Here is a 16,700-nt window from a genome sequence, read left to right as displayed (position 1 = left end):
AGATGGTTACAGCTCAGCATTTGTCTTATTTGAACATGGTTCGAACAGTTGGCCACATTTGAGTGGCCAAAACTCAGTAATTGACATACGAGTAGATCATACTCTGTTTACATTTCCATCTAGCCTATAGTTCACAGTGTACAGAGAAACCTTTAGGCCAAACTTAAAACACGTAAGGAGGCAGCATTAGGTTAAACTCGATTTAACAGAAGTAGATCATGTACTCTTTCAATTCAAGACTCATTTTAGGATTATTTGTTATTGGCGTGTTATTGGCGAGGCATTCTCAAGGAATTTTTCGCAGGTCATTTGACTTTTCTGGGCTTCAGTGTCCTTGTATGTGAAATAAATATTTTGGTCTCTAATTCTAAATATGCTGACATCCCTCTAGCATTAAAGTTTGGAATCTATACATTCCTGGAGGGCAAGGATGGTGATTCTTCTTTCAGACCCCTCAACACCTAAACCAATGTTGGGTACAGAGCACGGCATACAGAATTGATTCTGGTGCATGCAGAATCAATTCCAGATGCCTCCTTGGTACTGTTTCTTCTTCTGTCTCTCCTTGGCCCATGCTCCACTCCAGCCAGACTGGTGTTCTTTGTACCCCTAGAATTTTCCAGATTGTTCTGCCTTGAGGACTTGGTATTTGCTGTTTCTCATCATTTGATTCTCTCTCTGCCTGACCCGTCTCTCCAGCCCATAACCTGTTTTGTTTTTTCATTCTCGTAATTGCTCTCTGAAATTGTCTTATTATTTAGTCATTTATTTGTTTGTTTATTCTCTCCACCTCTTACCCAGTCCCCAAATATAAGATTCCATCTTGGATCTTTTTATATCGCTGCTGCTAAAACAGTACTTAGCACAATCTAGCCTCTGAAATAGATAACGGTAAAATAAATAATGAACTCTACCATACCTTATTCAGTAGGCTTTACAGTCGTCACTCAGTATCCTCAGGAGATTGGTTCCAGGATCACCTGCATATACCTGAATCTGCACATACTCAGGTCCCTAAATAGATGCCACAGAACCCGCATATAAGAAGAGTCAGCCTTTGCCCTCTGTATACTCACATTTCCCATCCAGAGATGCCGTATTTTCTATCTGCATTTGGTTGAAAAAAAAAATCCGTGTCTAAGGGCATCCATGCTGTTCAAACCCATATTGTTCAAGATCAACTGTAGTTGGTGAGGTGAATTCTATGGCTATCACACACCAGGTTCTAGTGAACGCCCTTAGTTGAGAGTAACCCATAGAAGTGAATTAACTGCCAGAGGTCTTAGTACACATAGAGGGGGAAGAAATAAGTAATCCCCAGGAGGACAACTGTAGACAATTGTATCAGCTTATTTAGAAATCATATCAGCATATCTTATTTTCTGTGGAAAATTTAGGTAACATTTTAAAATTAGTTCATTTCTTTTTATTATGGAAAATGTCAAACATAAACACGGTAGATGTGGTATGTAAGAACAGCATAATGGACCCTCTTGTACACTGTGGGGGACGCACTCCAGGGTGCCCCCTTGCCCTAGTGTTCATGCCCTGTGTAATCCTCTCCCTTTGAGGGTGTGCAAAACATGCTTTTTGGTCAACAGAATGTGCCCATTTGAAGTTGCCCCCGTGGGATTGCTTTATGTTATATAAAATTCTGTCTTGCTGGAGGCTCACTCTGGGGACTCTCCTTGTGGGCCCGATGCAAAAAGTGGCTGTGCTTGGAAAGCCCAGCTGACAATGAAGTCCAGGTAACCTCCAGGAATTGCAGGTTGCCTCTTGGAGCTGAGGACAGTCTCCACTCTCCAACTAGCAAGAAGCCAGGGCCTTCAGTCCTACTGCTGCAAGGAAAGGAATTCTGCCTGTGCCCGGAGTGACAGTGGAAGCCAGTTCTTCTCCAGTGAATGCGAATGCAGCCTGGGCAGCCCCCTGATGGCAGGTGAGACTCTAAGTGGAGGACTGAGTGTACCTGGACACCTGATCCACAAAAACTGTAAGAAAAATCTGTCTTGTTTTAAGGCCACTAAGTTTGTGGTAGTTTGCAGCAATAAATAATTAAGTCTACATCACCCAAGGTCAACTATTTTTAACTGTTTCCGATTGTTTCATTTACAGCCCCATGTCTGGGGCTGGGAAGGTGGGAGGAGGGGAGTGAATGGGCTGGTGTGTTTTAAAGCACACTTCAGACTTTATATTGTTCCACTGGCAGATACTTTAGTACATATCTCTAACAGATAACGAAGGACTTTTTAAAAGCCTAACCACAATGCCAGAAAAATTAGGTTTAATTGAGAACAAGAGTGGGAATCTTTTTAATGCCATCAAATCAATGGATCTGTTATATTAATTGGACATTCACAGAATAGGCGCTCGCAATAAATAGAATAAGAATAATACCCCATTGATCTCATTAGCTAAAGAACAGGAAAGCATATGAGAGCTTTCACTTGAAATGTCTGAAGCTTTCCAGTTGGTTTTTAAAAAATAGTCCAGCCACAAAGTACTTAATTGTCCCTGTAATATGCTTGGCTCTCATACATTATCTAAAATAATTCAAACCCAATTACGACCGTGTGCTTAAGATCCATTCTCCCTAGACCCTAACCTGCTTTGGAATGGACCCCTGTAAATTTCATTTTTATTCAAAACTCCCTGGCCATACTCTAATTTCTATTCCCACCACCTTTTCCTTACTACAAGAAGCTCCTCCCAACTGGTCTTCTTGGATAAGCCAATCTCATCTCCCTTCGACACTGCTCACTGAGGCACGCTTTGTAACGGACATACTTAGGGTTCAATGCCATCTCTATCACTTGGGAGCTTTCTGACATTTGGCCAGTAGTTAAGCTTTCTCTAAGCTGGAGACAATAATGTCTCGCATGGTTCTGGTGAATATTAGACAAAGAACATGTGTAACGTGCAAAATGCCCAGTACAGAGAAGGCACCGTTCCCCACAACCCTCTTTGTTGGTTCCCATCTCTCACCATAGAGCCCCAGGACGCCCGGCACCACGCCTCACCCGCCCTTGTCGCGGGGGATGCAGGGACTTGTAGTTTCTAAGGCCCGAGTCGTGCTTCCGCTAGGAGCCGGCCGGCGGGAGGAAGAACTACACATCCCAGTGGGGTGTGAAAGGAAAGCAGGGCTCGGAAAACCGAGCGTCCCTGCCCAGCTGCCTTCGCTTTCCGCGGCCCCGGGGCTGTGCCCACCCCTGCGGGGGCTCGGACCAGCGGCAAAGTCCGGGAGGCGCTAGCGAGCAGCCACCCCCAGCTCCGGCCGTCCCAGGGCCGCGCCGGCAGCTCCTCCTGGACTGTCCGGCGGGGAAAGAGGGAGGCGCGGGCGGGAGAGGAGAAGCGCGCGATTCCTCTGCTGCCTGGAGGGCTCCACGGGGGAATGGAGGGAGAAATAAAGCGAGCAGTTGTGATCATCTGTGGGAAGTGGAGACCGAAAGGGCTGGGCGGCAGCAACCCAGAACCTACCCTGCAAGAGGCTTCTACTCCGGGAGGGAGGCCGGGGCCGGAGGGGACCCTGACCGCTTCCTCCGCCCTTCTCTCTCGGCTGGGAAGCCGGCCGAGCCGGGCCCCGAGACCCTCGGCCGCAGCCGGGTCCCGGAGTCAGGCCGGCCTCGGGCCGCCTCTCCCCATCCTGGCACCCGGCACCCCCACCCCATTCCCCGGGCATCAGCAGAATCTCCCGGCGACTCCACCGAGCGCCCAGCCGGGGAGGAGGAAGAGGGGCGCAGGCCAGGGAGAGTCACCCCTGCGCCGCGGCTCCTCAGGTCCCGGGGAGTCGCCAGGACCTGCTTGCCAGTGGCCGTGAGAATGAGCGTGTCCCGAGGCGGCAGCTGCTGCGGGGGATAAACCCGGGAGAAGCCGCAAGACAGACTGAAGTCGGTCAAAAGCGCACGGCGCGGCGCCCGACCCCATCCCTTCTCGGCCGACGCCACCGGGAGCCCCTGCGCCTTCCCCCGGGGCCTCGCCAGGCCCGGTCCGGCCCACAGCCCAGGGCGCCCGCCCGTGGAGACCGGGGCGGGGACCCAGCGGCGTCGGTGCCCGGGCTTCGCGGGAGAGGAGGAGGAGGAGGAGGAGCAGGAGGAGGAGGAGCAGGAGCAGGAGGAGGAGCCGCGGGTGAGGCGCGGGGCCGCCGCCCACCCAGCCTGGAGGAGGCGGATCCACTTGGAGCGCCGCGCGCGCGCCGGGGCTGAGCCTTGCAAACAAGTGTCTGTGCGGTGTCCCCGCGGTCCTCCTCGCGCCGGGGCTGCTTCCTCTGGGCAGGAGGGAGCCAGGGAGCCCTCGCCGCGCGGCCCCCGAGCCGCCGCCGCCCTCTGCCCGGGCATCCCCGCGCGGGGCCCGCGGACTCTACTCGGCTGCCAGGCGCAGCGACAGCGGGTCGCAGTGCGAGCGGCGCCAGGGCTCTCGCCGAGCTGCTTCTGACAGAAAAACGTGCGTGGCTGTCCCCACCCCTGGGAGGGGTTGCCGGTGCCGCGCGCGGCCGCCCAGTCGCCAGCGCTCTCTCCTGGGAGGATCCGCCGCCGGAGAAAGGAGTGGACCCAACCTGGCCGCTGCTCAGAAGTGGCTCCCGAGGAAGCCGGCGCCGGAGCCGCCGCCTCGTGTCCCCTCGAGATTTAGCGCTCTGAGGTCGGCGGGCCGGAGCCGAGGCGCTGCCGGGGAGCTGGGGACTGCGGGGCCGAGCGGGCGGCCGCGCGAGGGGGCGGGCGCTCGGCGACCCGGGGGCCGGCCGGGCTAAGCCCATCTCCCCGGGACACGGGCTGGAAGCGACGGAGGAGCGCTGCCGCGGGCTGCCGGCCAGCGCCGTCCCCCTCGAGCCGGGCTTCTGCTATGACAGTTGGGCTCCCCGGAGGGTTAACCTGGGTGTCCTCGGCAAAGTTGTCGCCGAGCCGGGAGCCCGTGTAGGGGCCGCGGCGCCGCGGCTCGGGGGGCGGCCGGGTGGCCGGCGGCGGTCGTGGCTCGGCGGGGCCCGTGCGGCCGGGGGGCTCCTGGGGGTGTGCGCCCCCAGCCGGCTGCCCTCGTGGATGCCTCCCGGCGGCGGCGGGCCCATGAAAGACTGCGAGTACAGCCAGATCAGCACCCACAGCTCCTCCCCCATGGAGTCGCCCCACAAGAAGAAGAAAATCGCGGCCCGGAGGAAATGGGAGGTGTTCCCGGGAAGAAACAAGTTCTTCTGCAACGGGAGGATCATGATGGCCCGGCAGACGGGCGTCTTCTACCTGACGCTCGTCCTCATCCTGGTCACTAGCGGACTCTTCTTCGCCTTCGAGTAAGTGGCAGCGACCGCTCCCCCGACGCCGCGGTCCCCTCGCCTCTCCTGTCCTCCGCCCCTCCCCAGCCTGCTTTCGTTTTCTAGAAGCTTTATCTACTGTAAATTGTTATATAATGCCAGCCCGTGTTCCCTCTTTTTTCTTTTAAAGGTCTGATTGTTTTTGGGGCCCCACAGAGAACCCCATTCTGGGGCCGGGCTCCTGGGAGCAGTGAGGTAAGGGGGCCACTTGGAAGGCCCCCCTCCACCCCCGCCTTGCTGTTCCAGGCGGCGGATGGGACCCAGCAGGTGGGGCCGCCGGTCCCTGATCCCTGGCATTCTCTCTACCGAGTTTGGGGACCCAGAAAATCAGCTCAGATGTAGCCTGGGGTGGGGTGCGATAGATTTCTAAGTTAGGAATACACAGAACTGACTTTTTCCTCCCTTGCTGACAAGATATAGGGCATCTTCTTAAGCTCAGTTGACTAAATCTCCCATGCAACTCCGACGAATAATTGAGGAATCTTGGTTATTTCAGGTTTCAAAGTGTTGGCCACCTAGTGTGCCCTGGATAGATCATTTCATCCTCTAGTCTCCTACATGTTCACTCTTGATGACAATTTCTGATTTGCCATGAGGTTTCTAAACTCTTCACTTTCAAAAAGATTGCAATAAAAAGTGATCGAAACAATTTGGGAGTATGTGAAAGGAGACCTTAGGTCTGTTAAGGAAGTGTATGACACTGCGTGACAACTTCTGATTCCAGAAACAACCTGGTCTTTAGGGATTATATCTGGGGGAGAAAAAGTACATGCAAGTCTTCACCGTTTTCAGGAAAATCAAATTGGCCAGTAGCAACTGTCCTCCTGCCAACTAATGAAAGGTCTTCTTATTTATTAACAGTGATTAGATAAAGCAGTTAAACCACATTCCAAATCAATTTCAGTTGCTCTTTTTGAGTCCGGCATTGAATGCAACTCCTTATGTAAGTCGCGGTATCCTATGCTCAATGAAAGGTGGAGTTACTTTTTCCCCCCAGAATTTAAAAAAAGCAATATATTTATAGGGAGTTCTTCTCTGGGCTTCCTATATCCTGGTTATTATTGGGCATGATACTCCTTCAGTCTCCACCTCCTCCTGTTGGGTAGGCTTAATTAAAACCTTTCGAATTTATTTACTTTTGTTTCTGATTAGTAGTAATAGGCTCTAATTTTGTGCCTGGCTTTTGCCCTTCCAAATGCTGTCTCAACTGGAAATAAATGATCTCTTGACAATATAATACTTGTCACTCAAAGCCCTCTGACTCTCAGGAGAAACGTTTTGTGTCTGGACCCTGTGCTCTGAGAACAGGCAATGAGAAAGATCTCAGATTTAGGCTAATTCCCCTCTTCCCAGTCCTTCTCTCACACAACTCCTTTCCCCCATTTCTAACGGTGTGTGCAGTTCCTGGGTGCCTTCTTGATGTGTAGATTCAGTGGAGGGACCTGTGTACGGGAGGGAAAGCATGTGAACAGGCATTGAGAGTGGCAGGGAGACACACTCTCCTCAGGCTGCTGTTGCTCCCATGGGCCCTCATTGAGAGCAGCCTCTTATCCTTCCGGACCCTGGAAACTGGAAGAAGGGGCACAGAGGTTCCGCATGAGTTTACGTTATCTGTTAGGATCAACACTGGCACTGGCATGATGATGCCATGTGGTTTAACAGAAATGCCATCTCTCTAATGGTGGATTCGTTACAGGTGGTCCTCTAGTTGCAGAGTATTAACTGTGTTCCTAATGTTAAAAAAAAAAATCCCGAACAGATCCAAATTGGCACTTTTGCTCTTTTTAGTAATTTTAACTGTGGAGAAAATGGGTTAATTTTGTGATTCTGTTGCAGAGCTTCAGCCACAAGTGTGCTTTGTGGAGGATGATGAATATTTCATATTCTGTACATACCTAAATCCCCACTGTATGGTTAGGGATTCCCCCAGTTATTACTTAACATCTTTTATTTCTACCTTCAAACATAGCTTCTAACCAAACCATCATAAATTCATTTTCATTTCTTGATCTCGGCATGTGTTTTTCCAAGAGTTCCCAAAAGTCCTCAACTGGCAGGTTGTTAGGGATCTTTCTCTGCGTCAGTGTTGTGTTAACTGATGACCGTAGGAATAAACGTGTGCACTGGGATTTTATTAGCTGCTATTTGCAGCATCTCTTTTATGTCAGCTCTGTGGGAGTGTATGCGTGTATACGTGTGTGTGTTTGGTCTCCATGGGTGTTGCTTCAACTAGGCAGTTTGACATTTCAAGAAGACAAGAGGCCCATCCTGATGCCTCTGTTCAGAAAAATCAGAGGCTGTTCAAGCTATAGAATATTATGGTTTAGCTGAGAATATTTGTTACTGCATTGCTTTCAAGTTCTTTATTCATAAATTAAATAACCAAATTGACCAGATTAATTTGCTAGAGACCAAAGAACCAGTTAACCCCATGCAGAGGAACAAAATACCAACAGGCCAATCCCTAAGCAAGATCCAGAGGAAATGCCAGTACTGCTAGCCCCGGCCTGCCTTTCTCCTGCCTTCCTCTAGTTACTTATTGAACACATACCATGTGGTCCCCTATTTTGATTGTTTAATTTCATGTCTAGATAGCTTTTAAAAAAAAATTATTATTTTTTATAGAGATGGAGTCTACTTATGTTCCCAGGCTGGTCTTGAACTTCTGGCTTCAAGTGATCCTCCCGCCTTGGCCTCCCAAAGTGCTGGGATTATAGGTGTGAGCCACCACACCTGGCCATCATGTCTAGATAGCTTTTTATTGGAAACAGAGTCTCACTCTGTTGCCCAGGCTGGAGTGCAGGGGCACAATCACGGCTTGCTGTATCCTCGACCTCCTGGGCTCAAGTGATTTTACCATCCTAGCCTCCCTGGTAACTGGATTTGCAGGCGTGCCACACCATGCCCGGCCAAGCTTTGTATGTTTTTATAGAGACATAGGGGTCTCACCGTGTTGCTCAGGCTGGTCTTGAACTCCTGGACTTAAGTGATTCTCCCGCCTTGGCTTCCCAAAGTGCTGGGATTATAGGTGTGAGCCACTGCATCTGGTCATCATGTCTAGATAGCTTTTTACTAGAGACAGAATCTCACTCTGTTGTCCAGGCTCTAGTGCAGTGGTACAATCACGGCTCACTGTAGCCTTAACCTCCCAGACTCAAGCGATCCTCCCACCTCAGCCTCCTTAGTAACTGGCAGGTGTGCACTACTTCGTCTGTCCAAGTTTTGTATTTTTTTGTAGAGACGTGGTGGTGTCACTGTGTTGCTCAGGCTGGTCTCAAACTCCTGAGCTCAAGTGATCCTCCTGCCTTGGCCTCCCAAAGTGCTGAGATTATAAGCGTGAGTCACTGCACCTGACTCTCATGTCTAGATAGCTTTTAATGTTAGTAAAATTCATTGTCAAACATTAGAATTGTGTTTTCCCAGTTACACAAAAGCAAATAAAATGTGTGACAAGAAAATTGAATAACTTAGTCATTTAGTTTGAGTCTTCCCTCGTCTGCAGTTCTTCTCTCATCCCAGCTCTCATTCCTGACCTTGAACAGATGGACAACAAAGTGTGTCCAAGAGAAATGAACTTCCTGGAACTCAGCAACAAGTGTTGATACAGTCTTCAACCCCTGGAGAAAGGCAGGGTAGAAATGAATTATTCCCACATCAAAGATGAAGTGACAGAGGCTTGGTGAGGTTAAATAGTCACCTCCCGTCGCGCAGCTGATTTGTGGGAAGGCTTCTGGCTGCAAAGCCAGTGCTCTTTATGGCTGACTGTGCTGCTCCTGTTTCACGGTTAAAGGCATGGATTTTGGAAGGACAGACCCTAAGATTGTTACTAGCACTATAAACCTGGGCAAATGGTTTGTCTTTTTTAAGCCGTAGTTTCCTAATCTGCAAACTGAGATTAATAATAATCTACATTTAAATGATGGGAAGATTAAATGGAAAAAGTACGTTCTGCGCAGTATACAGTATAGTATGTATACAGTACAGTATATGATATACTGTGTGCCAGTGTCTGGTACACAGCAAGTACTCAATAAATGGTACATGTTATTAGAGTAAACCTTAGAAGTAGCCCCCAAGGACTCTGGTCACCTTTTCTGAGAGCATTTTGAGGAAGGGAACATGTAGGTTAATAAGCAACTGTGACTGTGAAAAAACTCAGAACTGTGAAGTCTGCTGTTAAAGACTTTGCCAGGTGCAGTGCTCACGCCTTTAATCCTACCACTTTGGGAGGCTGAAGCAGGAGGATCCCTGGAACCCAAGAGTTTGAGACCAGCTGGGCAACATAGCGAGACCCCATCTCTAAGTTTTATTTAAATAAGAGTTAAAAATATAAAAATAAAATAAACACCTTTGTTTGAGTCCAAGGAGCCTCTGTGAAGCTGTGGTTTTGCTGTTACCCCTTTAGAATGGGAGTCCTTCAGGGATGTCTGGGGACCTGTTCTTTTTGTTTTTTTTTGAGACAGAGTCCTCCTCTGTAGCCCAGGCTGGAGTGCAGTGACACGATCTTGGCTCACTGCAACCTCTGCCTCCCAGGTTCAAGCAATTCTCCTGCCTCAGCATCCCAAGTAGCTGGGACTACAGGCATGTGCCACCACACCTGGCTAATTTTTGTATTTTTACTAGAGACGGGGTTTTACAGTGTTAACCAGGATGGTCTCGATCTCCTGACCTCTTGATCCTCCCGCCTTGGCCTCCCAAAGTGCTGGGATTACAGGCCTGAGCCACCGTGCCCAGCTGGAGACCTGTTCTTATCCAGACTGGATTTCATATTAGTTTTTGAAGACACCATCCCAGAACAATGAAGACAGTACAGAAAGCTACTAGAAGCAAGCAGATGCAATACTGTACTCTTTCTCAAGCAGGGAAGGACTGCTTATCTGTTGGCATCTTTATGCACCGTATGGAGTACTGATGAAAAGTGACAGCATTTCATGGCTGTGTTTAGGGGAGGTGGGGAGCTGACTGCAATGCTATCCAGACATCTCACCCTCCTTGCAGCCATTAAGAGTCTCATCAAAGGCTGTCTATGCAATGTCATTCTCAGAAGTAGAATTTGAAAAGATCACTGAACATTAACAATTTCTTCTTCTCCCTGACATATACACACATACAGCCTGCTTTTGTTTATAGTTGTAATTTTTAAAATAAAATGTCTTTGGTCCTGAAATATTAAACTTTCAAGCTGGGAGGCTGGGTGAGGTTCATGTTTTCAGCAGCATCATATGAGGTGAGGATGGTCTGCTTAGATCTGGGGCCTGTATCTCCCCATTCTACAGTGTCACCACAGACAAGTTTCCTGGGGCTCAGACACTTGAGAATGTAGGGACATTCTCAGACTTCTCATCACTGGAAGTCCATTGATAGTTTTTAAAAAAACCTTCTCTCTTTCTCTCTTTTCCTCCCTCCTTCCTTCCCTTCTTTTTAAATTTAGCTAATCCCTTCTGAAATAAATGATGGATAATTGGGAGTCAATAGAACTGGGAGCATGTTTGCCTTGAAGATGCAACTTGGGGCTGTCGTCTGCAAATAAAAGTGTCATTTCCAAGAACAATGTCTCTATTCTAGATGGGTAACTTTTACTTTCTAGTAGAGGGTGCTGCCTTTATAACATAGAATGACCCCATCTTTTCTTACCACCTCCCTACCATGCAGAACTGCATCAACCTCTCCACCATCGCAAAAAACATCTGCAGAGGGTCCCATCTGTTTTTTCCAAGTGCTGGCCATGCTGTGCATCATAGAAGACCATGGGGTTGATTCAGACAATACATGACCCTCAGGACCTTACCACAGAACAGTTCCTAGGAACATAGTACATGGAGCCAAGGACATTTATAACCCACTGTGGTTCCACAAGAACTTTAGGTGACTTCAAAACCTTATTAATGACCTGTTGACATGAAAGCACTAACTCATTCATTTGTGTACAAGATCAACACATGTCAGTTCCTAGAGGAAAGGGACTTGCTTTGTTCATGCTGTATCCCCAGGACTTAGAATAGTACCTGGTCCATAGCAAGCTCTCAGTAAATATCTGCTGTTTAATGAAGTAATGGTAATACTGAAACACTTTGGAAAACACCTTTCTTGTTTTTTGAGATGGAGTCTCGCTCTGTCCAGGCTGGAGTGCAGTGTTGTGATCTTGGCTCATTGAAACCTTCACCTCCTGGGTTCAAGCAATTCACCGGCCTCAGCCTCCTGAGAAGCTGGGACTACAGGTGCGCACCACCACTTCCCGCTAATTTTTGTATTTTTAGTAGAGATGGGGTTTCACCACGTTGGGCAGGATGGTCTCGATTTCTTGACCTCATGATCTGCCTGCCTTGGCCTCCCAAAGTTCTGGGATTACAGGTATGAGCCACTGCAGCTGGGCTCTAATAAAACTCAAGAATACCATTGACTACACATGTTTTATTGTGTTCTCTTTCAGCTAGTGGGACGTGACACTAAATTGTGCAGAAAGAACTCCTGTAGGTTTCTATACTAGAATAGTTATGGTTAATTATTTAATGGGCTGTATCTGCATATCCTGGAGATTTTTTTTCTTTTTCAGTACAGTGTTGGATATAATTTATTCACAGCAGAGTTATTATGTCTTAGGAAGATAATTTAAATTCAAAGTCTCAAGGAAGTACATTTTATAGCTGATGTTGTTAGGAAAGTAAAAAACAGTGGTGATCAATAGATACTTAATTAGTTACATCCAGGAATTTGGATCTAATAAAATGTCAGTTGATTCAGATAAGGGCTGGGGACCAACCTAATGCTTTTGTTCAGTTCATCACTAAATGTAAAGACTGGTCCTGGTTCAAACTTATTTTTATAAACTGGATGATCTTCTGTCTCCCCAATTTCCACCTTTTAAAAAATGTAATGTGAGATTAATACAGAAGATTATATGTAACACTTGCAAGTTTTGAAGTAAAATAATATAAAGAGCACCCATGAAACTACCACCCAACCCCAGAAGCACATCAACACCAGCGCTTTTGAATCTACTTGGTCCTCTGTCTTGCTCAGTCCCATCTTCCTGATCCTCCCTGAGGTCATCACAGTCAGAGCTTAGTAATTATCAGCACCTTGCTTTGTCTTCCCCCGGGGATTTTGAGTGTGTATATTCCCAAATAATAGGTTATTTAGTTTGATTTATGTTTCTTTATAAATATGACATCATGCCATAAGGTAGTCTTTTAAAAAATGATAACATTGATTTAATTTGGATTTAACATAAGATAACATCACAGCATAGATTTAAGGCAGTCTATTCATGAATCCATGTAATTCTACAAATGACATAACTTTTATTTTGAAATGATTTCAAACTTCCAGAAGAGTTGGAAGACTAAAGAACTCTGTATACTCTCCATTCAGATTCATCAATTGTTAACGTATTTCTGTAGTTATTTCTCTCTTTTTCCCTCTCTCCCTCAATCTTGCTATTCATAGTTTCCCCTCAGACTATTGGAGACTAAGTTGTGGATATTATGGTCCTTTATATCCAAAAACTTCTGCATGTAAATTTTAAGAAGAAGAATGTTCTCATATAAATACAGTAACGGCATCAATTTTAGGAAATCCAACATGGATACAACAGTTCATATTCAGATTTTGCCATTTGTCTCAATATTGTTGGATTTATCATCATGGTATTTGTTTTCTATTTAACTAATATGTATTTTGTTTCTCTTTCCCATCTTTTGGTTTCTTTTAGATGAATTGCATATTTTTAGTATTTTATTTTATTTTTAACAAAATTTTAGGCTATGTTTCTTTGTGCTATTTTTTTTTTTTTTTTTTGAGATGGAGTCTGGCTTTGTCGCCCAGGTTGGCATGCAGTGGTGTGATCGTGGCTCACCACAACTTCTGCCTCTTGGGTTCAAGCAATTCTCCTGCCTAAGCCTCCTGAGTAGCTGGGAGTACAGGCACGTGCCACCACGCCCAGCTAATTTTTTTTGTATTTTCAGTAGAGATGGTGTTTCACGGTGTTAGCCAGGATGGTCTTGATCTACTGACCTTGTGATCTGCCTGCCTTGGCCTTCCAAAGCAGGATTACAAAGTGTTGGGATTACAGGCGTGAGCCACCACACCTGGCCTCTTCGTGCTATTTTTATTAGTTGCTTAAGAGATTACAATGTGCATCTTTAACCTATTATAGTCTGTCTCCAAATAATAGTATTATACTTCACAAATAATGCCAGAAATAGAAAACATTATAATTCCACTTTCTCCTCCTACCCTTTATACTCATTGTCATATATTTTACATTTATATATGCTATAAAGCCACTAATATTATTTTTAACAATCAGTAGTATTTAAAAAGAAAAATATATGTAAAATAAATATATTTTAAAACACATATACATGTGTAAGATATAAAACGTATATACATATGTACATATATTACATAGAGATAATTTTAAATGGACTTTTATTATTTATCCTCTTGTATTTACCATTTCTGGTACTCTTTGTTTCTTCTAATTATATCATTTTCCTTTGGCTTAAAGTACTTCTTTCAGCACTTCTGATATGCAGGTCTGCTGGTGACAAATTATCTTGGTTTTTGCATTTTCTGAAAAAGTTTATTTTGCCTTCATTTTAAGAAGATATTTTTACTAGATATAGAATTCTAGGTTGATAGTTTTTTTCTTTCAGACCTTTGATGATATTAGTGCCATTGTCTTCTGAGCTGTTGTTTCTGATAAGTTAGTTGGTTTTTTTTTTCAGCATTTACCCCCAAATGTTATGTGTGATATTTCTCCAGCTGATTTTCTCTTTATCTTTTGTTTTCAGTAGTTGGAGTATGATAACATACCTATATATGGTTTTCTTTACATTTAACCTGCTTGGGGTTTGTGGAGCTTCTTGGATCTGTAGATTGATATCTTTCATCAGTTTTGGAAATTTTTCATTCTTTCTTCAAATATTTCTTCAGTACATCTTTTCTTTCCTAGAACTCCAATTACTTATATATGATATCAGTTTGTATAGTCCCATACTTTTTAGATACTTTATTCCATATTTTTGTCTATTCTTTTCTTTTCCTCTTTGTGTTTTAGTTTGGATAATTCCTGTTTGTTTTCAAGTTTAATATTTCTATGTTAAGCCAATTTTGGTATCTTTTTTATTTTGAACATTTCTACACTTAAAAAATAGGTTTTAAGGAGTCTCCATTCTTCTGCTGAAATCCTCCATCTGTTCATGGTCATGTTAACATTTTCTGATAAATACTTTAACATGTTTATTAATCATCCTTTAATAATTCCAACATCTACATAATCTCTGAATCTGCTTCTTTGGACTGTTTCTTCTCTTGACTATGGGTTATATTTTCTTTCTTCCTTCATGCCTTTTAATTTTTTTTGTTGTTGTTGTTGCATGCCAGACATTGTATGTAAGAGATTATAAAGTCTATAGTAATTTAAATTCTTTTTCAGGCCACTAGTGTGTGTGAGTCAATCTAGTTTGTAATGGAAACAGGTTTGAACCTTGGGGAAGCTTCAATTCAATTCATTTTATCACTGACTTCAAATGTTTTGAGGGCAGAACCAGGATTCCCCTGTTAGCAGGGATTGAGATCTGGGCCCTGGAAAAATGCTGGAGATTTTTAAATGCTTTATAGCCCAGGACCAGCTTACCAAATTGTGAAAGATTCCTGTTTTTCAGCCTGACTGCTGGCTTTTTGGGTCACTGGGGAGTTGTCTTTTTGTTCAGTCTTGTACCAAGTTTCTGTACCTCAAGAAATCTCTGCACAGCTGCTCTGCCCCAGCTTTTGGAGGGCTACTGCAGTGGTCTGAGTGAAGGCCTAGAGTGCTGCTGAGTGGCTTTCTCTGTTTTTATATTCTGACCCTTTTATATCATACCCTGAAGCTAGATACTGTAGGCTTCAGGGAAGATGTCTCTCTAGTCTCCGGCCCAGTCTTTGGTGTAATTTTGTTGTGTTTTTGATAAAGATCATTGGGAAAGAGTTGGCTGGTGGCTAGGACTCCTTGGAATTGTAATTCATATGGCAGCTCACATATGGCCATTAATGTGGGTTAAAAATTTAGCTGATTTCTCCTCACTCCTGTTGATGGTGGATTCCTGTTCTTCCTGCTGCTTTGCTAGGGAAGGAAGCAGCTGTTGGCCTTTTTTCTCTTGGAAAGGACTTGACATATTTAGGCTTCTTTGCATTCTCGGCTCCCTGACAGATTTTTTTCAGACTATGCTTTTGTAGCTAATCTGGCTGTTCTCATTGTTAGAGTGGGAGTGATTGCTCTCACAACTTTCAACTTGTGATGTTTAAAAACTTAATACTGTATTTCTCGGATTCATTTGTGTTGTTGCATATATATGTAATTCATTTTTACTGCTGTAAGATTTGATTTGTGTAAATATGCCCAGTTTATTCCTCATATGCTTTTTAATCTTTCTTTCTTTGACTTCTTACTGATTCTTGGCATTTGTTGTCATTTTCTATGTAATGCAGAATCTGAAAGACTTCCATTTTACAGATTTTGATCCTCTTAAATGTGTCCTGGCAATAACTATGACACTTAGACCAAATGCTTAGGCCTGGATAAGTGAGAGAGAATTTAGCTTGGGATTCATTGGCTTTTGTGTGATATTAAAATACTTATTACAATGATAAATCCTAGCTCTTAAGTGATCATTGAAGTTATATACAATTAAGAACATGGTTTATAGAAATACATATCCTTATGATGAGTGAGGTACTTTATCTCAGATCTTCATCTCCTAGCTTAATTCAATGCTAATTTTTCTTGATTTAAAAAGAGAGTTAAACTTTTTCTTTTTCTTTATCACTTACAATACTTTGTGCTTTGAAGCTCTTCTCTGATCTCATACTTAACGTGTATACAGGCCCCCATGTGTGTGTGCGGGGTCTTCTCATGTAGCCAGCTTTCTTTGGAAGCCTTGACAGGAGGGGTTTCTGATTGAATCAGCCAGGCCTCTGCTCTTGTACACTTTCTAGTCTCTGGTGCTTACCTGAGAGAAAACATTGCTTCCTCTGCCATGACTGGACCCAGAGTGAAGAGAAAGGTGTGTGTGTGTATATGTGTTCATCTTCCTTGACTCCAATCCTCCTATCTGAAGAAGTTGGATGATCTTTAATTTAGATTTGTTTTTGCCTTTACCTCCTTGTCCTTTCATAGCTGGAGCTAACATACCATTAGAGTAGACCTCCCTGTCTCCCTCTAGAGACTTTGGATGTAGACTTGGTTTCAACTGCAATGGGACTTTTTAATTTTAGAACAATTTAAGCACACTATTAAAAAACAGCAATATAATTATTTCTGTACATCTTCAAACTTGATTTTAAAACCTGCTGACTTCCATGCTATGGGGAGTGCTGTTGCTGTTGAGAGCCATGGGAATGAGGCGGGACCCAGCGGCTGATAGAG

The 16,700-nt window shown here is 45.0% G+C and overlaps 2 protein-coding genes across 5 annotated transcripts in view; one reads left to right on the top strand and one right to left on the bottom strand.

The window, feature by feature from the left end:
* Nucleotides 1–1,871: 1,871 nt before the first annotated feature.
* LOC105717984 (uncharacterized) lies at nt 1,872–3,665 on the bottom strand. Its single transcript, XM_064360373.1, is given in 5 exon segments — nt 1,872–3,064; nt 3,067–3,246; nt 3,249–3,309; nt 3,311–3,481; nt 3,483–3,665. Coding segments are annotated over 5 exon segments (969 nt in total). The 3' UTR covers nt 1,872–2,690.
* Nucleotides 3,666–4,197: 532 nt separating this feature from the next.
* The window catches only part of ZDHHC14 (zinc finger DHHC-type palmitoyltransferase 14), a 301,992-nt gene continuing 289,489 nt past the window's right edge, over nt 4,198–16,700 (top strand). For 2 of the 4 annotated variants that reach the window (XM_064360514.1, XM_012451639.3), the window contains exon 1: nt 5,022–5,272. In XM_064360514.1, the coding sequence (XP_064216584.1) occupies nt 5,028–5,272 (245 nt within the window). In that variant the 5' untranslated portion in view covers nt 5,022–5,027. Of the gene's footprint in view, nt 5,273–16,700 lie in introns of all 4 variants that reach the window. The other 2 variants (XM_012451643.3, XM_064360515.1) reach the window with 2 other exon arrangements.

This window comes from Aotus nancymaae, unplaced genomic scaffold (genome assembly GCF_030222135.1).
Source record: "Aotus nancymaae isolate 86718 unplaced genomic scaffold, 86718_ANA_hifiasm-v0.15.2.pri h1tg000040l, whole genome shotgun sequence".
Taxonomy (NCBI): Eukaryota; Metazoa; Chordata; class Mammalia; order Primates; family Aotidae; genus Aotus; species Aotus nancymaae.
This window is presented reverse-complemented; position numbering and strand designations above follow the sequence as displayed.